At 43.2% G+C, this 25,747-nt stretch overlaps 1 protein-coding gene across 2 annotated transcripts in view; it reads left to right on the top strand.

Annotated features, from left to right (window-relative positions):
- LOC139375259 (dnaJ homolog subfamily C member 17-like) overlaps positions 1-25,747 on the top strand; it is a 53,866-nt gene that overhangs the window by 4,360 nt on the left and 23,759 nt on the right. For both annotated transcript variants that reach the window (XR_011627767.1, XM_071116874.1), the window contains exons 2-7: positions 12,990-13,059; positions 17,634-17,692; positions 17,817-17,904; positions 18,012-18,088; positions 19,750-19,876; positions 23,264-23,313. Coding sequence is in view for 1 of the 2 variants with exons in the window: in XM_071116874.1 (XP_070972975.1) it covers positions 12,990-13,059; positions 17,634-17,692; positions 17,817-17,904; positions 18,012-18,088; positions 19,750-19,876; positions 23,264-23,313 (471 nt within the window). In the remaining variant the exon portion in view is untranslated. The remainder of the gene's footprint in view (positions 1-12,989; positions 13,060-17,633; positions 17,693-17,816; positions 17,905-18,011; positions 18,089-19,749; positions 19,877-23,263; positions 23,314-25,747) is intronic.

The raw sequence follows: 25,747 nt of genomic DNA, 5'->3' as shown, positions 1-25,747 counted from the left end.
CTCAGCGATGTGGCTGGTTTTCCTTTTGTAGTCCGTGATTGTCTGTAGTCTCTGCCACATACGTCTCGTTTCTGAGCCTTTGAATTGCGACTCCACTTGATCTATATACTGACGTTTAGCTTGTTTGATTGCCTTGCGGAGTGAATAACTACAATGTTTATATTCTGCCATATTACCAGTCACCTTGACATAGTTAAATGCAGTGGTTCATGCTTTTCTTTTCATGCGAATGCTACCATCTATTCACGGTTTCTGGTTAGGGTAGGTTTTAATTGTCACAGTGGGTACTACATCTTCTATGCACTTCCTTATAAACTCAATCATCGTATCTGTGTATGTGTCTAGATTATTTTTGCAAGCTACCTGGAACATATCCCAGTTCACGTGATCCAAACAATTCTGAGGCTTGGATTCCGTTTGGTCAGACCAGTGTTGAATAGTTCGAAGCACGGGTACTTCCTGTTTGAGGTTCTGCCTATATGACGGGAGGAGCAAGATGGAGATGTGGTCAGATTTGCCGAAAGGAGGTCGGGGGAGGGCCGGTGGTTACAAGCTGGTGGTTCCTTTTAACGTCTTCAATAGTCCCAGGTAAGAAGTTTTAGGTTGTAGTTATTATAGTAATTATAGGACTATTTATCTTTATACCATTTGTATTTCATTAACCTTTGACTATTGGATGTTCTTATAGGCACTTCAGTATTGCCAGTGTAACAGTATAGCTTCCGTCCCTCTCGCTGGGCTCGAACCAGGAACACAATGACAACAGCCACCCTCAAAGCAGTGTTACCCATGTAGAGCAAGGGGAACAACTACTCCAAGTCTCAGAGCATGTGACGTTTGAAACGCTATTAGCACGCACCCCGCTAACTTGCTAGCCATTTCACTTCAGTTACACCAGCCTCATCTTGGGAGTTGATAGGCTTGAAGTCATAAACAGCGCAATGCTTGACGCACAACAAAGAGCTGCTGGAAAAACGCACGAAAGTGCTGTTTGAATGAATGCTTACGAGCCTGCTGCTGCCTACCACTGCTCAGTCAGACTGCTCTATCAAATCATCATAGACTTAGTTATAACATAATAACACACAGAAATACGAGCCTTAGGTCATTAATATGGTCGAAACCAGAAACTATCATCTCGGAAACAAGACGTTTATTCTTTCAGTGAAATACGGAACCGTTCTGTATTTTATCTAAGTGGTGGCATCCATTAGTCTAAATATTTCTGTTACATTGCACAACCTTCAATGTTATGTCATAATTACGTAAAATTCTGGCAAATTAGGCGGCCCAAACGGTTGCATATACCCTGACTCTGCGTGCAATGAACGCAAGAGAAGTGACACAATTTCACCTGGTTAATATTGCCTGCTAACCTGGATTTCTTTTAGCTAAATATGCAGGTTTTAAAATATATACTTCTGTGTATCGATTTTAAGAAAGGCATTGATGTTCATGGTTAGGTACACATTAGAGCAACGATACGCACCGCATCAATTATATGCAACGCAGGACACGCTAGATAAACTAGTAATATCATCAACCATGTGTAGTTAACTAGTGATTATGATGATTGTTTTTTATAAGATAAGTTTAATGCTAGCTAGCATACTTACCTTGGCTTACTGCATTCGCGTAACAGGCAGTCTCCTCGTGGAGTGCAATGAGAGGCAGGTGGTTAGAGCGTTGGACTAGCAAGATTGAATCCCCCGAGCTGACAAGGTGAAAATCTGTTGTTCTGCCCCAGAATGAGGCAGTTAACCCACCGTTCCTAGGCCGTCATTGAAAATAAGAATGTGTTCTTAACTGACTTGCCTAGTTAAATACAGATTAAATAAAGGTGTCATTTTTTTATTAAAATAAAATAACATCTGCAAAATCGGTGTCCAAAAATACAGATTTTCCGATTGTTCAGAACTTGAAATCGGCCCTAATTAATCGGCCATTTCGATTAATCAGTCGACCTCTACACTCCACGTATAAAGCACTGTTTGAGGAGCATGGTCTCACTGCCCAACTGTTGATATTCCGCTCAAACTCTGTATGTCATGGGCTTTCAAATCTTGTTCCTACAGCTACCCAGTGCTTAATTTGGGAAACCAAGTGAAATCTGTTCGGGAACATCAATAGTAAAAAGTTTTCGCAACTAAACATATTTCACTAAACTGTTTCAATCCGTCTGCGTGCTGAAGAAGGATATAAAGGAGCGAGAGGAGGAGATGGAAATGCATGGTGGTGAGATTCTGTATAGCTGAAGATAATGTGTCACTCAATTAATTCTGAAAATAAAATAAAAGTCCTTATTACTAGGCTACTCTAAATCAAATACAAATTCACTAATCTAATGTAGTCTTAACAGTAAGCCACCCTGCATAATCCATACACCAACAGCATCGTCTAGGGCCATGTCCTCTACCAGACTCATGGATAGACATTTTGGTGCACAAGGTAACCAGTCCATTCAGTATGCATAATAATGCAGTCCTCACTCAAAGGAGATGAGTCAAATTTGTTTAATTTTGGAGTATAGGCTAGACCAATTATGTACCAAAGATTTCTTTAATCAATTTTGATTTATGTTTTTCTTCCATGCATAATGTGCAGTAGGCTATGTATTGTATAATGGCACAATCATAGTTTTAATTCAGTTTATTTTGGGTCTTGGGCTCATAAATCTTGCATATGCATAAGCTCTAATATGCAGATGGATGTTTTTTTAAATTAATTATCACCTTAGAAAGCACTGTCTGTTTTAGGCTTCGAAACAACATCCACAATAACCATGTTTTACACTGTTTCAAACTGCTGTTGAACTTCTTTCTTCAACTTGATTATCACAGTGAGGTGAGTTTAAAAAGTATGATAGGCCTACTGTTTTGATAATTGTTTGATGTGAATGTCCATTGCATTGATGTCAGAGTGCTTCCTTAGAGGGACAATAGAGCCCTGAGTACCAGACTTCGGACCTGATGGTAGTTAGCAAGTTGGCTACTACCAAAGCATGTCCAGAGTGCGCAGAAGGAGATTATCATGACTCGATGGTAACGTGCGATTTTACTGCGGTCATGACTGCCGATGTGGGGGTAATACACTCTCCGAAACAGCCTAAGGGACCTACCTGAATTTGTCCAATAGAAATGCTTGTTTTGCTGTTTGCTTCCATTTGGTTCTTAAACGGTTTCCGTAATGAATACTCCCCTGGCATAGCATATGAAGGAAACATGCAGATGCAGGGCAACACCACCTGGACCAGATGTATTTTGAAATAATAAATCATGCTTATAAACCTAGCCAATACATCATGTTGCCACTGTCTCTGGCAGCACTATTCTCTCAAGTTATTTCAAAACAGAACTGGTTGAGCCAGCATTTGGATCAATTCAAGAAACAAATGATCTGCCTCAATATCTTTTGTTTGCAGATCATAAATTGTACTGCAATCTGTATGTTCAACAAGTATCATGTTTGACTGCTTGCTCAAGCAAAAGGCTGCTCCACCCAATTGAAACAGAATGTAACAGGTTAGTCTGATTTTATTTTTATGTGCAGACATGGGTATTGGGTTTACTCTGTGAAGATTCCCCTTCCCTTGTCCCATCTTAGCTGCTCAGATTCATGCTCCATGGGTGATAGGCCTACATGGGTGTCCCTAAATCCAGTAATTTTCACAACCACCTTCTTGTTAAGTTTCCAGCTCTCAAAATCCGCAGGCCAGAAGAAAATTAACATTGCTGCCAAATTGAGGGAAGAACTTAATTTCTTAATTGGATTTCAAAGTCCCATCCGCCCCAAAGGAGTATGTTGGGGAAGTTAGTGGTTGTGGCTTTGACAGAAATAGTCCCCGAAATGGAGAGTTCTGTGAGGTCTACTGATGGTCAGGATAGATAGTTTGCTGTAGTGCGTACACAAGTGAGTGTGTGGAGACTGGAAGGCCTTAAAACTAAGTGGTGAAATATATGAAGACAGCTACTTTGTCACAGTTGTTTTTGCCCAATGCTACACCAGCAGGACTGCTGTTTATCATTGAGAGAGGAAATACCCCTCCAGGAACATGTTAATGTGGGCTTACCACAACTTGTAAACCATTCCCTGACGTATGCCGGCTTCCTGTTACTCCTCCTGGTTTGAATGATCTGTCGTTATCTCTGGTATCGAAATTCCTCTCATTTTGGGTTCCTGATATTATAGCCAGGGAGCTGGAGTTGGTAGCTCGGAACCTGTGGTTTATGCACATCACTGAGTGACTCGTTATCTGGAACCAGATAAAAAAAAAACGTTCTCCCTAGAATTAGTATATTACCGTAATGTTCTTCTGTTTGAGTGTCCCGTTTTCTGAGGGTTAGGATAATATTCCATCAATGTCCCACCAAACATACACAGAACATGTTTGCCATGACCTTAGAATGGAACATATTAATGTTCTAGACACGTTTCATGGGAATGATGCAAGAACATTTCTGTGTATCAGTTGTCAGGACAATACCTGATGGTCCCAAAGACCAAAGTAACATGACTAACATGTCATTGTAGATTTGCAAGCACACAGAGATAATTTCACACAAGCACAGCTACATTTCGAGAGAGTGCAGGCAAGTATACCGAGAAATGGGAGATGCTGTGCTCTACACTTTACTTCTTGCTCTCAATTCCACTTTCTGGCCAATCAACATTTGTGTCTGAGCTCTCAACTATCTCTGTTCCTCAACATGATCCTCTGTGCCCTTAAGATTTTTATCTGAACTTAGAACCCTCTTCACCCGCGCTCAACATTTTTTTTCCATGTTCTTGACATGCCCCCATGCGAACTTCAAATTGTGAGACTGAAATGGCACCATAGTTTTCGCCCACAAGACTGCCACTGACTGGATGTTTTTTGTTTGTCACCCCATTTTTGGTAAACCCTAGACACTGCCGTGCGTGAAAAGCCCAGGAGGGCAGCTGTTTCTGAGATACTGGATCGTTTTGCCCATTCTAACATTCAATCGAACAGTAACTGAATGCCTCGACGCCTGTCTGCCTGCTTTATATAACCAGCCACGTGACTCACTGTCTGTAGGAGCGATCCATTTTCGTGAATGGGGTGGTGTACCTAATAAACGGTCCGGTGAGTGTATAGTGCTAAGAATGTGACAGTAGGGTGACTCCCCTAGCCTGTCTCGAACCCAGGCCACCAGCACCAATGACTAACGCCCTAACCACATTCCCAATAAGGGATATCTCTAGGGCATGTGCTTATTAGGCCAGTATAGTTAGGCACTGTCCAGAAGAAACCCTAACCCCTCGTCCTTGGGCATTTGTGTAGATGTGAAACAACTTGATAGATGTAAGTAATAGGGAAAATGCACTTTGAAGTGTACTTTTAACAGAGCTGAGATTTACTTAGGGAAATATTTTATTTCTAATAGTGATTCAGGAGTATTATTAAAACAGGCTAATATGCCCCACCAACATTGGACAACTATACAGAATTCCCTTAAATTGCTGAAATAAGTGAATAAAATCAATGATGAGAGTATAGTCAGATTTAACTGATACCTTACATGGTGGCGTAGCAGGAAGTTCAGAGTACCATGTACCATGAACCAAGAGGTTGTGAGTTCACATCCCAGGCGAGGACATGTTGAATAATAATTATTGATTAATTGAACATGCAAAATGCAATCATGTATATCAAAATGTGTAAAATATGTCAATTGAAAACCACTGTGTGAGTATCAATAAACCCTGCTAACAGAAAAGACTAATGATGATGGATCATTGGTTCACCAATCAGGGCTTTTATTGGCTCGGCAACAGTAACAAAACTGTGTGTGTGTGCATGCATACATACATACATACTACAGTTCAAAAGTTTCGGGTCACTTAGAAATGTCCTTGTTTTTGAAAGAAAAGCACTTTTCTTTTGTCCATTAAAATAACATCACATTGATCAGAAATAGTGTAGACATTGTTAATGTTGTAAATTACTATTGTAGCTGGAAATGGCTGATATTTAATGGAATATCTACATAGGTGTACAGAGGCCCATTATCGGCAACCATCACTCCTGTGTTCCAATGGCACGTTGTGTTAGCTAATCCAAGTTTATAATTTTAAAAGGCCAATTGGTCATTAGAAAACCCTTTTTAGCACAGCTGAAAACTGTTGTTTCTGATTAAAAAAGCAATAAAACTGGCCTTCTTTAGACTAGTTGAGCATTAGCATTTGTGGGTTTGATTACAGGCTCAAAAGGACCAGAAACAAAGAACTTTCTTCTGAAACTCGTCAGTCTATTCTTGTTCTGAGTAATGAAGGCTATTCCATGCGAGAAATTGCCAAGAAACTGAAGAACACCCGTCTCAACGTCAACAGTGAAGAGGCGACTCTGGGATGCAGAGTTCCTCTGTCCAGTGTCTGTGGTCTTTTGCCCATCTTAATCTTTTATTTTTATTGGCCAGTCTGAGATATAGCTTTTTCTTTGCAACTCTGCCTAGAAGGCCAGCATCCTAGAGTCACCTCTTCACAGTTGACGTTGAGACTGGTGTTTTGCGGGTACCATTTAATGAAGCTGCCATTTTGAGCCTGTAATCAAACCCACAATTGCTGATTATCCAGATACTCAACTAGGTCAAGAAGGTCAACTACTCAAGAAGGTTTTCAGCTGTGCTAACATAATTGCAAGCGTTTTTTCTAATGATCAATTAGCCTTTTAAAATTATAAACTTGGATTAGCTAACGCAACGTGCCATTGGAACACAGGAGTGATGGTTGCTGATAATTGGCTTCTGTACACCTTTGTAGATATTCCATAAAAAATATGCCATTTCCAGCTTCAATTGTAATTTACATTAACAATGTCTACACTGTATTTCTGATCAATTTGATGTTATTTTAATGGACAAATTTGATTTTCTTTCAAAAACAAGAATTTCTAAGTGACCCCAAACTTTTGAACGGTAGTGTATATTTTTTTATAAACATGCTTTTGCAACTTTCCCAAGAAACGTGTCTACAACGTTAATATCTTCTGTTTTGAGAACATGGCAGCCATGTTCTGTTTGTGTTTGGTTGGACATTGATGGAATATTCTCCTAACCCTCAAAACTGGACACATGAATGTTCTTGCCATGTTCCCATGAAACGTGTCTAGATTTATTAGGATCCCCGTTAGCCGACGCCAATGGCGACAGCTAGTTAATATCTTAAGTTCTGAGAACATGTTACACACGTTCTGGATCATTTAAATTGGACATTAAGGGAATTGTCTCTTGTAAACATTCCTAGCACATCACCGGAACATTCCTATGAAATTGTTAATTAATCACCTAATGTGACTCTTAAGGGAACATTCTCTAAAGTTGTGGGAATGTTCGTTGTTAGCTTGGGAGTTCCTTTTGCGCCACTGAGCTATCACTTTTCAGCCACATTGTCATGCATATCAGCTGGGATAAACATGTGGCTGTTTTACTTAGTAAGAGAGCAGAAGAAGGGAAAAGACTGGACCCATTTTAGGCACAAACAAATTCAATAAGATTTAGCTACTGTATGTGGCTTGCTGGTGCTATTTCTGTTGGCTAATAAAGCACAATATAGCGTGACTGTTTTATATGTGGACACAATCTAGCTGTCTGAGTTCTGTGCAGACATTCACCAGCAGATGTCTGTGGACGTTACCATGACACGCAGCGATTGCATGTGGAGCTCCTTCCTCTCATTCCTATCGCTCTTCGTGTCTGGCGCCCTGACTGGAGTAACATTTGGGCTCCATGGCACAAACAGCTGTAACTCATGGTACTGTAGCGTAGTTAGCTGAGGGAGTGCTGGGGAATAGAGTGACACTTATCCTACCCTTGTGCTCTGCTGCCTGCATCCATGCAGAAGAAGACACTTTCCTTGGGTGGGTGGGTGGGTAACTTAGCTGGCCCTTGGCAGGCCCCACTCACGCTAATTGTATCACTGTCCCAAACAAATGTTCCTGTCAGGCGAGCTACGCTCGCTCAGTGTGCATTTTGGGAGCTGAACTGCAATTATATCTTACTAGGCAGACGCACGCACGCACTGTTTCCACTTTATACCCCCATGCTCTGTAGCTCTTATCATGTTGTTTTCTTTCTCCCTTGTACTCCTTCTCCTTCTTACCCTCCCTCTATCTTTTTCTCTAGCTGATCATTTCATATAAAGGCCAGATCAGTGTAATTAAGGAGGATGGCCCCATGGCAAAGCAGGCAGCTACCAAATCAACCACCCATGTGGGTTCTGTTGGGGCCCTGCTGGGGCAATGCTGTGGTTGCTGGGGCCAGTTGTCAGCTGTAATAGTCACCACAGACTGGGGTAATGAGGACAAGGTGTGGGCATGCAGTAAAGACTGTGGCAGGCAGCGGGTGGCAGAGAGAGCTTGATTTCATCAGGCACCAACCATTGGGCTACTGTGTGCCTGCTGGTAATGCAAGTAAAGTACAGTAACCCACTGCTTAGGAGTGAGGGATGGGCTTGATTCTAGCCTGGGCCTCATTAGTCTTATGGTTCATTGGATCCTTTAAGAGGTCTTTCTCTCATAATTGATTTAGGATATCCAGCACTGGAAAAAACTGTAATGAGCGGGTAGGCTCTTATTTGGCACAGTTATTGACCCTCCTCATTCAGGGAGGACCTGCCACTCAACCTGAGATTTCTACTCTCACTTAGCACTGAATTAGCAAACTCTAAACTTGGATCCTGGTTCTACCTCAATTAGGGCTTGCGTGTTACTGCATTGATGGGAGCAATCATGTATTATTTAACTAAATTCCGAGCTGGGGGAGCAGTATTCATGTGCCAGCGGTAGATGAGGGATAGAGAGATGAGGCATGGGGGGGGTACGCATTCACCAAATGGGTTGTTATTAATACAGAGGGGATCTCTTCCTCCCCCAGGGAGGTGAGGTAGCCACTCTCGGAGGGATTTGATTGACTGGCGGTGTTACAATTTCTAGCTTGAATGCTTTTCAGCACAGCGGCCTTGTTGACTGGTTGCACTTGTTTAAAAGCTCTTTAGATGTCCAGACAGCTGGAGAAACCTACTTTGACCTTACACAATGACAGAGACACGTAATCCTATTAAATTGGTCTGATGAAGGCAAACTCTGCTATGTGAGTTGAAGACACGACCTGACCTCTTCAGCTGGCCGGGTGTTTCTCTTGGGCAGTGGCAGTGCTGTGTAACTCAGGAGCTCCTCATGTCGCTCATCTCGCTGCTCAACAGGACATCTGCCGCTGACTCACTCCTCGGCTGAGGCAATGTGCTGAACTCTGTGAAACAGATTATGAAGAGAGGAGGGGGTGGTCCAAGAGAGGGGAAGAGACAAAAAAAGGCAGCAGACCAGAAAGTGACTGACTGATTAGTAGAGGAAAGGAAAGGGAATTGTAACTGGAAGATAGAGCTGGGTGATATGGACGAAAATCTGCATCTCAATAAATTGTCTAAATTGATGAGATAATGATAAATAGAATAACTTTAAAAACATTAATTTGCATCTGTTTTTTAAAAATTATATTATCCTTTAATTAAACTACTACTAGTTTGACGGTTGTAGCCATCAATTGTCCCATTAACATCACACACATTAGCAAATTTACTTAATTTCAAGCTTCACATTTCTCTAGTATAGGCTACTTATTGTAATGAATGATATCAGCAAAATGCCTGCGATAAGTGGTCGGTGTCAATAGTTTTCAGTTTATCCCAGTTTTACTGGAAGTCCAGAGTCAGAGGAGAGGGTGTAGGAGGCTGAGGGGGAAGTGTTGCTGCTTGAAATAGTTCCACAGACCTGCATATTACTGTATGTAGTATGCTCTCCTGAATGAAGGGCTGTAAGAATGTGTGGCTTCACAACGCCATCCTACTGAACTGGTTCAAAAGTCACCATTAGGAGAGAGATGCACGCATGCTGTTCACTCTGTCAGCTCTGCCAGCTCAGCCCCCATCCACCTCTGGACAGCACACCAGGTCCAGGTCAAACCCAGACTACCTCAGGCCAGGGGAGACTCAAATCAGATAGTTAATAAAATGTCTTCTCTAACTGCTGATGTAAACTCAGCAAAAAAAGAAACGTCCCTTTTTCAGGACCCTGTCAAAGATAATTTGTAAAAATCCAAGTAACTTCACAGATATTCATTGTAAAGGGTTTAAACACTGTTTCCCATGCTCTTTCAATGAACCATAAACAATTAATGGATATGCACCTGTGGAACGGTTGTTAAGACACTAACAGCTTACAGACGGTAGGCAATTAAGGTCACAGTTATGAAAACTTAGGACACTAAAGAGGCCTTTCTACTGACTCTGAAAAACACCAAAATAATGATGCCCAGGGTCCCTGCTCATCTGCGTGAACGTGCCTTAGGCATGCTGCAAGGAGGCATGAGGACTGCTGATATGACCAGGGCAATAAATTGCAATGTCCGTACTGTGAGACGCCTAAGTGAGCGCTACAGGGAGACGGGGCGGACAGCTAATCATCCTCGCAGTGGCAGACCACGTGTAACAACACCTGCACAGGATCGGTACATCCAAACATCACACCTGCGGGACAGGTACAGGATGGCAACAACAACTGCCCGAGTTACACCAGGAACGCGCAATCCCTCCATCAGTGCTCAGACTGTTCGCAATAGGCTGAGAGAGGCTGGACTGAGGCCTTGTAGGCCTGTTGTAAGGCAGGTCCTCATCAGACATCACCGGCAACAACGACGCCTATGGGCACAAACCCACCGTCGCTGGACCAGACAGGACTGTCAAAAAGTGCTCTTCACTGACGAGTCGCGGTTTTGTCTCACCAAGGGTGATGGTCGGATTTGCGTTTTTCATCGAAGGAATGAACGTTACACCGAGGCCTGTACACTGGAGCGGGATCGATTTGGCATCATTGGACTGAGCTTGTTGTCATTGCAGGCAATCTCAACGCTGTGCGTTACAGGGAAGACATCTTCTTCCCTCATGTCGTACCCTTCCTGTAGGCTCATCCTGACATGACCCTCCAGCATGACAAGAATGAACCTCGAGCAATACTGCTCGTTCTGTGCGTGATTTCATGACAGACAGGAATGTCAGTGTTCTGTCATGGCCAGCGAAGAGCCTTGATCTCAATTCCATTGAGCACGTCTGGGACCTGTTGGATTGGAGGGTGAGGACTAGGGCCATTCCTCCCAGAAATGTCCGGGAACTTGCAGGTGCCTTGTGCTCTTTCTCCTTCTTACCCTGCCTCTATCTTTTTCTCTAGCTGTTCATTTCCTAAGGCCAGATCAGTGTAATTAAGGAGGATGGCGGAAGAGTGGGGTAACATCTCACAGCAAGAACTGGCAAATCTGGTGCAGTCCATGAGGAGGAGATGTACTTAGTGCAGCTGGTGGTCACACCATATACTGACTGTTACTTTTGATTTTGACCCCCCCCCCCCTTTGTTCAGGGACACATTATTCAATTTCTGTTAGTCACATGTCTGTGGAACTTGTTCAGTTTATGTCTCAGTTGTTGAATTTTGTGTTCATACAAATATTTACACATGTTACGTTTGCTGAAAATAAACGCAGTTGACTGTGAGAGGACGTTTCTTTTTTTACTGAGTTTATTACCATATCCTTTTCAGTTCACTAACAGTCAGTCAGTCAGTCGGTCGGTCTGCACAGTATGTTCTGGCACATTCCTGTTAGTGCAAAACAATAGACACACAGGGAAATGTTGCATTTGCCGGAGTAGATGGCATCCAATGCAAAAGTTCCAGGCCTGCAGAACAGAAAGGAGTCCCTGATCTATCTAGTTCCAATGGACGGGATCTGATTGATTGGCAGCAAGGGTGAAAGGGGGGAGGTGAAAGCATGCAGAATGCTGGCAGGGCTGATTACTAGTGAGGTCTGTACTGAGGATAGAGGAGTGGTTTGAAAAGCTGGGTGCTCTGCACTTCCTGTCTCTTCAGAGAGCTGCTCTCTCTCTCTCTCTCTCTCAATGTGCCCTACTTCCTCACTGGAGGAGTAGACTTCGCCTAATGAAAAACATGTCATTAACTCGTGCAGAAGGGCCGAAGAAACGCGGTTAACATTCCAGAGAACAACAGAGTAAAAAAAAAAAAAGGACTAAAACCTCACTTAAGATTGCAATGCTCCAAAGTATTGTTTTGTTTCCTAATTTGGTCGCTCATATTTTAAAATGTTTTGGCTTGAGACCCAAGATATGAATGGCTGCCTTCCCAATTTCGTGATGACAATGGCACGCTGTTTGCATGTTATTGTAACTTTTTTTCCTGGCCCCAATGAAGCTAAGCTCATCCTCTCCTGTCGACACAGTCCACATTTATCCTTCTTGAAAAAGCATTGTCAGCATAAAGGTGACAGCAGTCAAGTCAATCTTTATTTACAGTACATTATCACAAGCACAGCAAAGGATGGGTGCAGATATTGATGGGGGCCCCCCAGTGAAACTGAACCTAAACTCCCTATCAACCACTGAACACTTTTCCACCCCCGTAGCTTTATCAATCTTTTACTATTTTTATTATGTTTCCAGGGGACCATAATTTTTATGCACATTTACGTTTCGTGCCAGTGATGGCATGCAAAAGAGTAATTGGTGTTGGAGATATATTTCAGCGATTCTAGATTGCCAAGCTGCATACAGCGGTTTAGAATATTCAGGAAAAACAACCCTGTAGGCGTTATTTTGAAACAACAACAGTATACAGTCGCTACCACAAAGTCCAACCAAGCTGAAAAAAATGAAGAACTAACTGTATGCATCTACAAAAATATTCATCCACTCTAGGGACAGTTTTTTTTGGCTGGAGGTTATTGGACAAGGGTGACTTGTTTTTTGACTGGAAAATTCACCACAGATAAACATTTTTATAGTTTCAATAGACATCTGAACATAGTGGACTGGGACATAACAATGAGAATAATAATGTGCTGACCTAAGTCCATGCATACTGAAAAAGTAAATACTCGATAACTCTGATTTAACTTTCCCATTTTCTCCTGTAGATCAAGAAAGCCTACCGACAGAAAGCCTTGACATGCCATCCAGACAAGAACCCAGACAACCCAAAAGCAGGTTAGTGAAAAAGACATGGCACAAGTAAAGCTTAGGTACAATGCCCATTTCTCCTCACCTTGTATGTCGGCTTTCTTCCTCTGTAGATGATTATAAAACCTGAACACCATCACCACCAGCCACATCCATGAGTCTGACCAGACGCACATTGAGAGAATAGCGTGTGTTCAGTGTCTTGTATTACTAGGAGGTTAAGATGGATATTTATGTCCTGTGTGCAGTGTCCCTGTCAACAGGGACCATGCTGAAGTCTCCTCTTTAAAGCCTCACCCTAAAGGTGTCAGCAAGCTTCATTTCGGCTGGTGCCTAGCCAAGCTCAGCAAACCGAATGACTCGTTTCCTTGCAGACTCCCTTAAAAGACCTTGCCTTCAAAAACGAGAAAAAAGTGGCAATAATAACGTTTGTCCAGTTTCAGACGCCGTAGCCAGTATACACTTCCTCAAAATAGTCAGAATTAATAACTCAATAAATCTGTTATTAATCTTGACGTTTTTTGCTTGGTCGCGCAATTTTGCATCCGACTAGGATGTTTGGTACAATATTTCTCAAGTGAAAAAATGTGCATGAAGATGAGTTGTCTCTTGTTGAATGACAACAAAGACTTAATTGAAGAATCCCTACCTTTTGACCAATCGCCGATAAGGGGGCTTAGACTTCGGCTACCGACCTTGGCTTAGCACAATAAAAAATGTAGTGTGCCCGAACGGCTGAAAAACCCTTTGTCGAAGTCCAAAACTAACAAACACCACAAAATGTTGTCATAATATATAGTGCCTTCAGAAAGTATTCAGACAACTTTTTCCACATTTTGTTAGGTTACAGCTTATTCTAAAATTGATTTAAATTGTGTTTTGCCCTCATCAATCTACACACAATATCACATAATGACAAGAAAAAAATGTTTTTTAGAAATCTTTTCTAATTTATTAAAAATAAAAACTGAAATATCACATTTACGTAATTATTCAGACCCTTTTACTCAGTACATTTGTATGCACCTTTGGTAGCAATTACAGCCTTGAGTCTTCTTGGGTATGACACTACAATCTTGGCTCACCTGTATTTGGGGAGTTTCACCCATTCTTTGCTCCACAGCTATTTTCTGGTCTTTCCAGAGATGTTCGATCGGGTTCAAGTCCGGACTCAAGGACATGCAGAGACTTGTCCCGAAGCCACTCCTGCTTTGTCTTGGCTGTGTGCTTAGGGTCGTTGTCCTGTTGGAAAGGGAACCTTCGCCCCAGTCTGATGTCCTGAGCACTCTGGAGCATGTGTTCCTCAATGATCTCTCTGTACTTTGCTCCATTCATCTTTCCCTTGATCCTGACTAGTCTCCCAGTCCTTGATGATGATGCTGCCACCGACCATTCTTTACCGTAGGGATGGTGTCAAATTTCCTCTAGACGTGACAATTGGCATTCAGGCCAATAGTTACATCTTGGTTTCATCAGACCAGAGAATCTTGTTTCTCATGGTCTGAGTGTCTTTAGGTGACTTTTGTTAAACCCCAAGCGAGCAGTCATGTGCCTTCTACTAAGGAGTAGCTTCCATCTGGCCACTCTAACATAAAGGCCTGATTGGTGGAGTGCTGCAGAGATGGTTGTCCTTCTGGAAGGTTCTCCCATCTCCACAGAGGAACTCTTGAGCTCTGTCAGAGTGACCATCGGGTACTTGTTCACCTCCCTGACCAAGGCCCTTCTCCCCCGATTGCTCAGTTTGGCCGGGTGGCCAGCTCTAGGAAGAGTCTTGGTGGTTCCAAACTTCTTCCATTTTAAGAATGATTGAGGCTACTGTGTTCTTGGGGACATTCAATGCTGCAGACAATTTTTGGTACCCTTCCCCAGATCTGTGCCTCGACATGATCCTGTCTCTGAGCTCTACGGACAATTCCTTCGACCTCATGGCTTGGTTTTTGCTCTGACATGTACTGTCAAATGTGGGACCTTATATAGGCAGGTGGGACCTTTATATAGGTAGCCTTTTCTAAATCATGTCCAATCAATTGAATTTACCACAGTTGGACTCCAAGTTGTAGAAACATCTCAAAGATGATCAATGGAAACCGGATGCATCTGAGCTCAATTTCGTGTCTCACAGCAAAGGGTCTGAATACTTATGTAAATAAGTTATTTGTGTTTTCTAAAAACCTGTTTATGCTTTGTCAGTATGGGATATTGTGTGTAGATTGCTGAGGATTTTTAAATGTATCCATTTTAGAATATGTCTGTAACAAAATGTTAGTCAAGGGTCTGAATACTTTCCAAAGGCACTGTATGCACAAACTGTTCCGAACTATTTCGTTTGGGAAGCATGAGGACGCCTTAACCCTTGACTAGACTACGTAGGGCGGCAGGTAGTCTAGTGGTTAGAGTGTTGGACTTGTAACTGAAAGGTTGCAAGACCGAATCCCCGAGCTGACAAGGTAAAAATCTGTCGTTCTGCCCCTGAAGGCAGTTAACCCACTGTTCCTAGGCCGTCACTGCTCCCCTCTGTGCCATTCTGCCAGACAGGCCGGCCACAGGCCTCTACAGACCGGCTAAGCAGAGCAGAGCCTTCCCACAAGCCCTCCAGCTCCCCGGTCCAGTCCCAGCCAGAAAGTATGACCAGTATGTTTGGGACAATATCCAATATCGCGATACTCGTTAGTTTTGTGACAAGGAAACAAAACACTTCGGATTTAACTTCTTTTAGAAAAACAGCCCTAAAAAACAGCCCTAATGTTGGAAACAAACATTATGTTGTCATCCAAAGTCACATTTATTTTCCAAGCTATAGCACACTATTTTAAATACAGCAGGTTTTTAAAGGACCAAAAAGTTTTTAATTTATGCCATGGAAGAAGTATCGCAATACTGGTATCGTCCCAGCCCTAATGACCACCGTTTCCCCAGTCAGCCCCCTGGCCCATCGCGGCCTGTCACCAACAAACATGTCAACAATCAGTTTTGGAAATGTCTATATAATTCTGCGTCAGGTGAAAAAAGAAAAGCACCCTGGAAAAGGCCCATTTGTGAGGCATGTTTTCAAGTGAGATTTGTGCGGTTGCTGGATGCCTTTTAACTCTTCCTGATTTAAGTAATAAATGGGAAACAATGGGGTAATAGGGGACTGAGTGGCATAAAATCGCTCTGTTTCACAGAAATGAAAAGTAGATGGTAAGGAATATGCACTTTCACATCACATGCAGTGATTTATCCACTCACATGAGAGGGTAAGAGCCCTGAGACTATAGCCCGAAGTGGGATGGCGGGGGATGGTGAGGTGGGGGTCATCTTCCATCCCCACCCTTATATATGCACCCTCTGTGCTGTGACAGTCTGAGCTGCACAGGCCAATGATTCAGCTAGCTCTATTCCATGTGCGTAGGTAAGTTGACCCGTCCACTTGCCACTTTCCTCACAGGGAGTAAAAGTATATGCCTGTTAGATAGAAGAAGAAAAAACTCCCATAAGTGAGTGATTAAGCTGGAGCAGTAGAGTGCAGTAATGGGACCGGTTATGGGCTGGGGGTTTGCGGTTCTTGGGCTGGAAGGTTGGATAGAGGCGAGCACCAGAGGTTTGCGTGGTACTCTTGATTGGCCCCGTGTCCCCTTAGGGCTCCCTAATGGGAGATGGATTGAGAGGCCCGGGTGGGTTTGTGGGAAAAGTGCGGGTGGATCATTAGAGGAACCCGATTTCGCTAGACTCCAGGCACATTTTAATGCAGGAAATGTCTCCGTTTATCTCAGACACCACACAGAGCACACGCTGGCTTGTTTCTTAACCCTGCCTCGTTTCCGTCCTTTCCTCCACACTCCACCAAGTCTCTCCCCTCCTCTGACCTCCCCCTGTGTGTTAGCACCTCACTAAGATATCATTACCTTGTATTGTTAGCCTTTGTTCCATTTGGTTGTTGTTTTTAAATTCTACACATACACTACAGTCCCCTCGATCACATCTTACCTTTAAGTCCTCACTGAGCAGGAATATGAGATTGTATATGTTTCTATGTACAGGTAACTGACAAAATAAAGGAAACACCAAAAGTGTTTATATAGGGTGTTGTGCCATCACAAGCTGCCAGACCACATTCATGGGTGCCTTGAGGTAGATTCGACAAGTGTCTGGAACTCTTTTGGAGGGATGCGACAATTTTTTCCATGAGAAATTCCATAATTTGGTGTTTTGTTGATGGAAAATGCTGTCTCAGGCGCTGCTTCAGAATCTCCCATCACACACACACACACACACACACCACACACACACTTTCATCCCCCTATGCTCCTTTGAGACCCCTCTTTCAAAGTCACTGAGCTCTCTTTTTCTATCCAGTAATGGGTAACTAGCCATTTTTATACATTACCCTAAGCATGATGGGATGTTAATTACTTAATTCATTCAGAAACCACACCTGTGTGGAAGCACATGCTTTTACTCATTTACTCAAGTGTGTCTTTTATTTTGGCAGTTATCTGTAAGTACAGCGCAGTATGTATAAATGAACATAGAAAGCAAAACAATCACTTATAAAAAGCCTGGCTAAAAAGGTGGCTTTTCGAAAGTGATTTATGACAGTGTCCTTGGTGTTTCCTCCCCAGCTGATCTCTTCCACCAGCTGTCCCAGGCCCTAGAGGTGCTGACTGATGCTGCTGCCAGGGTAAGACTTCTGTCCTTTCTGTCTGTCTGACACACACACACCATCCATACCATCACCAGACCCACTTTCTCTCTTCTCTCCAACTGTTCATCACATCAAACTGTCCTGCTCTCCTCTGTGTCAGGCTGCTTACGATAAGATATGCGCTGCCAAGAAACAAGCGGAGGAGAGAAACAACAAGCTAGATGCTAAGAGGAAGAAGATCAAGCTAGGTGAGCCCTCTTTCCCTAAAAACACAAGACTGGCTATCAGGATGATGCCTGACTGTGTGTGTGTGTGTGCACGCGTGTGTGTTACTGTGTGTGTACGATTTTCACAGACTTGGAGACCAGGGAACGCCAGGCTGAGGCACATAGTGCAGAGCAGTTCCAAAACACCAGAACACTAGAGGAGGAGGTAAGAAAGACGCAACTTCACAGCATCCTAGTTTCCTACTCTGACCCCAGAACAGATCATACAGGCACAGTTCACTTTCAATGTCAATCCCTCAACCAGACACATGGGCCTAGAGCAGTGAGGTGGATAAAACCATTCCAGGCATCCTGGAGAATGAATAAAGTAGAACGGATGCTTAGCTCACCCTAACTCCAAAACACTGCACCACACACAGTCAGCCCTAGAGTACAACTGTTCCAATCACTGGCTTAGTGAAGGTAAGACATACACAGCCACCTCTACTCTCCTCGACCCTCTCACACAGCCACCTCTACTCTCCTCGACCCTCTCACACAGCCACCTCTACTCTCCTCGACCCTCTCACACAGCCACCTCTACTCTCCTCGACCCTCTCACACAGCCACCTCTACTCTCCTCAACCCTCTCACACAGCCACCTCTACTCTCCTCGACCCTCTTACACAGCCACCTCTACTCTCCTCGACCCTCTCACACAGCCACCTCTCCTCGACCCTCTCACACAGCCACCTCTACTCTACTCTATTCTCCTCGACCCTCACACCCTCTCACACAGCCACCTCTACTCTCCTCGACCCTCTTACACAGCCACCTCTACTCTCCTCGACCCTCCTCACACAGCCGCCTCTCCTCGACCCTCACACTGCCACCACTACTCTCCTCGACCCTCACACTGCCACCACTACTCTCCTCAACCCTCTCACACAGCCACCTGTACTCTACTCTCCTCGACCCTCTCACACTGCCACCTCTACTCTATTCTCCTCGACCCTCACACCCTCTCTCACTGCCACCTCTACTCTATTCTCCTCGACCCTCACACCCTCTCACACAGCCACCTCTACTCTCATCGGCCCTCACACCCTCTCACACAGCCACCTCTACTCTCCTCGGCCCTCACACCCTCTCACACAGCCACCTCTACTTTCCTCGACCCTCACACCCTCTCACACAGCCACCTCTACTCTCCTCAATTGATTAACCTTTTATAACGCACGCTTTCACAGGTTTCCTTTGATTGACCTTGAAATTCACTAAAGATTCGAGCAAATAACGGCCAAATCAGAAAGATAGGTAGGAGCAAGCCCATGTAATGCTTTGTAGGTTAGCAGTAAACCTTGAAATCAGCCCTTGCCTTAACAGGAAGCCAGTGTAGAGAGGCTAGCACTTGAGTAATATGATCACATTTTTGTTGGTTCTAGATTCATTGCCATATCATTAGTGATACACTTTGCTCGTGAAGTCAATGATAAATAAAAGGTTTTGGGATGCTTTTCATTTGAGTCATGATGACTTGCATTCAACCTGTTAAATGCATGCAATTATGGACCATGTGTTGTGACTGACTGGGAGTGATCAACAGTGGGTGGCAGTATTCTATTCTAAGTATAGTAATGAGCTAGTGGTACTGCACATTGGCTGGTGTTACTGCAGTTCATATGGTCGTGGATTACTGTCCAACCAAGTAAAAGACCACGATCTTTAATAGGCATAGTAAAAGCGCTGATTTATTATGATTTAAAGGACAAAATTGATCCTAGATCACTACTCCTACTCTGAGACACTTTGTGAATACTGGCCCAGAACCTATCCTTGAGAGAAGGATGTTCCTTGTTGTTAACCATGAGGTAATTGTCCTGTCAGATTGCCCGTCTGCGAGAGGAGGGCTCCAGGCAGCTGCAGGAGGAACAGAGGCTGATCAAAGAACAGATCCAGAGGGAGAGCGAAGCACATCTCCACCACACAGGCACAGCAGACTACACAGCTACAGGTACACTACTCAACCACACCAGTCACTCATCATCACAGTACATTTTACAACCTTGTTACCCACAGAGTTTGGATTACAATGTTCATTCTACTTCTATGGCTGGCACACTTACCATATAACCGTGTAACCGACGGTTATGGATGAAGACTGTCATGAAAATAAAATAACTATCATAAAATGATAAAATCAATATTTTTGTAACGAATAGCTGACTGAAGACGGGACGGCCGAGCATTCGTGCCGTTGAGTCCGTTTCTGGAATAACACTCTTAACATCATGATGAAACTTTGTTGCTCCTTGCTGAAACAAGCAAGGTTGTTGTAGCAAATGATTAATAGAATGGGCTTGGAACCTCTCACCCTGGCAAGGGCCTCCCACCAAAAAAGGCATTCCGTGACTAGGGCTGTTTCGGTGACCGTATTACACAAGTCATGAAGGCAGTCAAATTCCACATGACTGTTTAGTCACGGTAATTAGGCTTCTCCAAACTCTGATTCTGCTGCTGGTCATTAGTAGCCTACCAAACTTGCTAACTGCTTGGTACTCAGCACTCTATTGTCCCTCTAATCACTCTGACATCAACCCAAATGTAATCTGAAATCTAATCAAACACTTCATGAGACCCCATGAGCTCATATTGCACAACATTTCTATAGGTTATGTAATTGTGGGAGAAAAGAGTGTGATGGCTGCTAATAAAAAAACGAGGATCTCATCAGCTTTCTATAGACTAGGCCTACTATATTTATTTCTCGACTTTCCTAATATTAAGCACATTGCTTGTCTTTACAACATGAGTACAGCCTACCTGGCTAACATGAAAATAAACCATGGGGAAAAGATTCCTCCATTTGCTATTTAAGTGCATATATTACATATTTTTTCCCCGCTGCCCCTGTTTTGATACCGGTGCATGATAATTGTCTATTCTAAATCAAAACAAATGTCACACATATATATTGTTTAGTATATATAAAGACCAGATTAAATCAAGAATAGTCGAATGGGTGACAATAATAACCTATTACTTGTGAATTTATTTTTTTATTTTATTTTACCTTTATTTAACTAGGCAAGTCAGTTAAGAACAAATTCTTATTTTCAATGATGGCCTAGGAACAGTGGGGTAACTGCCTTGTTCAGGGGCAGAACGACAGATTTGTACCTAGTCAGCTCGGGGATTTGCAACCTTCCGGTTACTAGTCCAACGCTCTAACCACTAGGCTACCCTGCAGAATTATATATTATCACTTGTGAATGATGCCCAGCATAAGAAACAAAGCCTTTTTTTTCTCTCCCCGAATAGTAGTCGCACATCTCATGGAGCCTAGCCCATTTTCAAGTTTGGGGAAGATCATTTTCACCGTAAATGTTCCTTTTATAATAAAAGCATTACATACATAATTGCATTTGTGGTCACTTTTGATAATGGTGTGTTCTGCTAATGGAACATTCCCGCTTATAGCTTACTACCATGTGCGCATTGCTGCGCTTATAGTGTGAAGAAATAGCCTAATAGTTTATGAACATTTTATGCTAAACGTTCTGATCGGTTTCATCAACCACATTGCATGAAAAAGTTTTTGTTGATGCTAGTGGTTGTATTAATTTGGGATCTATCACATCCCACAACTGTCCCAGACTATGTTTGGAATATTTATTTCTTGCACAAAATAGAATAGGTCAACTTTTGTACTATGGGGGATAGTAGATTGACATAGGCTAGTGCTTTTGCTGTTCTTTAGGCCTACTCATCTTGTTGACTGACGACAAAAAGTAAATGTGGACAGTTCTTCCAATATCTTCAATATGCACCTCAGAATTGGATAAAGACGTGTGCAGTTGGATCCCGGATGTGTCGGTCTTCACTTGTAGCCTGTGAGAGAGACCCGATTACATGACAGAGAGCCGTGTGAGTGAGAGACGTTTCTGATTGTGCAGCACACTCAGGGAAAAGGGCAAAATGCAGCACTCCGGGCCGCAAAAGGCATGGATTCTTTTAGGGTGCATTACGGCCACGAAGGGGATGCCGCCGTGAAATTCAAGATATTATCAAGTGTTTGTCAAATTGAATGAGAGACTATTGGAGTGTGTACAGCCTGCGCAAGAAACAAAGCAGTGCTCATGCCTTTTCAAGCAACTTTTTTTCAAAATGTTTTTGCTATTTGAACGGGGTTAAAAAAAAGGCCCGGGTTAAACAAAAGGCCCGAATAAGAATTTGTTCTTAAACTGACTTGCTTAGTTATATAATTATTTAACTAAGCAAGTCAGTTTAAGATCAAATTCTTATTTGCAATGACGGCCTAGGAACAGTGGGTTAACTGCCTTGTTCAGGGGCAGAACGACATATTTTTACCTTGTCAGCTCAGGGATTTGATCCAGCAACCTTTCAGTTACTAGTCCAACTCTAACCACTAAGCTACCTGCCATCAACCCCTTGAACGGCTATTACAGAGACCAAGGTCATTTGGCTGGCCAATTACTGTTATCCAAAATTCCATGACTATCACCGCCCTATCTACTACCTCTAATTATATGCTGTTGCACATGGTGCTGTCTATCAGACCCACTGCTAAGTCTGTCTACTGAACTAGGCCAGTCAACAGGGCAGTGAGCAGCCAGTTGGCCAGATATTACACAGTACACAGCTCGTCTGGACAGAACAACAATGGCATGTTCTTTGACTTTTTTAATGTTATGTTGCTTAGGAGCACAACTGTTTGGACTATTTGTAGGAAAGGCCTATTTTTGTTCATTAGCAAAGAAATAACCTGGCTGCATAATACAGATCTGACAGACTCATATAGCGCTTCATCATCTGGTCCACAAGGTATCCTTTTACATCTTAATATCATATGCATTTGGGGGGAAAAGATGCTTGTTCTGGGCTGGAGCCATGAGAAACCATGGATGGTCTAGTAAAGGGTGATGGGAGTCAGCGTTGTGGGAGATGAGGTCTTGGCCTGGCCCCCCCATTGCTGCTGCACATTAAGTCAGGCAAGTTCAGCACGTCGTCACTGAGATCTTCTCTGCTCGCACGCTATTGGGCCTCTCCAGGCCTCTGCGGCGAGGCCTTCCTGGAACAACGCCCTGTTACGGCTCTCGAGGCACCCGGCAGGTCTGCAGGCTTGGGGTCGGGGCGAGTACAGTACTGCGGAGAGATGAACAACCCAAGACTGATCATGTATGACCTGCGGTGATGCGAGACAACCGATCCTGTCCGTCTCCCAACGGAGAGACAACAATGTTTTGACCACTGTGACAGAGCCCTCCCCGTCCTCGACCAACTGCACGTCTCATTCGTCTTTTGAGATTTTTTGTCTGCTTGAATGAATATTTTTTTCTTTGTCTTTCTCTCTCTCTCCCTTTCCTTCACTGTCTTCCAGACGCAGCATTTGGAAGGCATTCCAAGAGCAATGTGACCCCCAAATTAAAAGTAAGTTCTAATATTGCTTTTAGTCAGGGGATTGGAAGAGGGGTCAGTATTTAGGGTAGAGATTCTTGGCGAAGGAACAAGAGAGTAGGGGGAGGAGAGGGAGAAGAGTCTTCGTACTGGTTTCCTCCTGAGGAATCTCTGAAGTGAGTGGCTGGAATCTCCTAAGGTATTTAATTTGTAAGTGGTTTATGATGGAAACCAAGACATTTGAGATCTAATGGAGAGTACGTACACTCCTCCTCCACCCTGTTCCTCTCCTGTACTGTAGGCCATCGTCAGGAGTGCTGCAACTATGTAAAAAGAGGGTTATTAAATTTCCTCTGGAAACTATTCAATCCCCATCTATTAAAGGAAACTGGGGTTGTTAGCTAATGTGTTTCTGTATTTAATATTGTTAAAATGTCTGATGCCCATCAAGAGCAGTATATCCCCCAAAGAAGTTTGTGTGTTCAGTTAGGAAAACAAACGTCAGGGCTGAGTGTTGAGTCTGGCTACGGTATTAAACAAATTGTATTCATGTACTGTGCATGTGAATATTATTCCATACATTACTCTGAGGGGCAGTTGTGTCTGTTAGCTGGTAACATGCAATAATGTCAATATAAAAGTCAGTCTTCAGTTAGTAATGTTGTTATAGAACAATATTGCTAGATGTAAATGAATGACATCTGTGTCTTTTTTTATGCTACAACATTCAAGCGGTATTGTTCCTGGCCCTAGAGCGTTGTTCTTTCCCTCAGTATTCTAATACAACAGGCTCAATTCTGGCTATGTTGTCAGTCCTTTATCTTTCAATCTGAGACAGAAAAAAATAGCTTCATATTTAAATTTCCCCACAACAGAAATGTAATAATTTTCGCTAATATTTTCAAATTTTATTTTGGGGTGGAATAAAGTCCAAAACTACTGGGGGACATTGACACTTATGTTTCTAACGGTCCTCAAAGAGTAGATTTCAACAGTGCTATTTGGAAGTTGACCATACACCATTCTTGTCCTCCCCAGTGTGGGGAGAGGGAAATATGACCTCTGATTATGCATTGTTATTTTTTGTGTGAGGGTATTTGTTTTTGTTCTTACATCTTTAGTTATTTGTGGCTTGCAAGTGTGGGCATTAAATGTACCAGAGCAGTTGGGTACTGCCAGGGAACTCCAATTTCTTATAAGTTGTTTAGAATGCCAGTAACGTACACCGTAGCAACTTGCTGGAGCGGCCTGAACATTTGGGTATCACCCAAGATCTGCTCTGCCTTGTTAGAAGATTAATGGGGTACAAGGTTATCGTTGGGTAGAGGAGATTGGCCTTGGAAGGAGAAAGCACATTTAGGAAATAATTGTTAAAAAAAAGTGTGGGTGGGGGGTGCAATTCCCAGAAAGGCTCTCCCTGACAGTGAACAGAGTTCTGCCCTGGTCCGGTTACTCGTTGCTTGCCATTTCTAATTCTGCTCCATTAGTTAGCGAGATACGGTCTTGACACTGCTGAGTTATGAATGAAATTAACCTGTTATGTAACATCTTACTCAGAGAGCTAGACGCTGGGAAGAAGAACCATTTACAATTTTAAATGCTGTAGAGTTAACTTTCAGCTGTCAGCCAACGTTAGAGATCATGGCTTTATTACATGGTATTGGCTAACCAGGAGTTTGCTCAGAATAACTCTCACATATTTCTGTGTGATTGAGTGACCCTCGCATTAGCTGCGTGCCACACGTATTTGTCTAGCAGCAGGTGAGTCAGTCTGGTGTCTTCGGTCCAGATCCCAGTCTGACCTGTCTTAATTGTAGCCCTCCCCTAAGCACCTAAAGCTGACTGGAAATTGACTGCAGGTCTCCCAGGTGGTGGTGGTGGGTATGCTCCAAGAGCTGAACAATGTCCCCCTGGAGCGCTGCTCTGCTCCTCGGCCTGGCACGGGCTCAGTCCTGCTTAATCTACGCTTGTCATCAGAACATGTTTGTTTGTTTTTTTCTCCTGGGGGCTGCAGGAGTGTGTGCTACACCACTGACTATAAATAAAGTATAATTGTAAGAAATCTAAGATATATATCGGGAGCCCCGGATATATACCGTATATATCCAGTTCCGTGCTTCAGCATTGTTTTTAGTTTGCTTTTGTGCTAGCTAAGTGGCTAGATGTAAAGATCAAGTTTCTTGGTTATAGCAGAGATATTCAATCCCCTCTTGGATCAAGATCAATGTTGCCCCAAAACGATTTAGTTTAAAAAAAATTGCGCCCCTTGTGTGCACTTCCGGTAATACCGTATACCCCGGTATGGTACAGAAACGATATGACAGTATGAAAATCTAGATACCGCCCAACCCTATTCATAACCCTAGACTGGCAGCTTTGGGGAACATTAGTACAGACCCCATGTAAGTAGATCCATAACCCAAGACTGGCAGCTTTGGAAAACATTAGTACAGACTCCATGTAAGTA

The sequence above is a fragment of the Oncorhynchus clarkii genome, chromosome 19 (genome assembly GCF_045791955.1).
Source record: "Oncorhynchus clarkii lewisi isolate Uvic-CL-2024 chromosome 19, UVic_Ocla_1.0, whole genome shotgun sequence".
NCBI classification, from domain to species: domain Eukaryota; kingdom Metazoa; phylum Chordata; class Actinopteri; order Salmoniformes; family Salmonidae; genus Oncorhynchus; species Oncorhynchus clarkii.
Note: the sequence above shows the minus strand (reverse complement) of the source record. Positions and strands in the feature narration are given on the sequence as shown.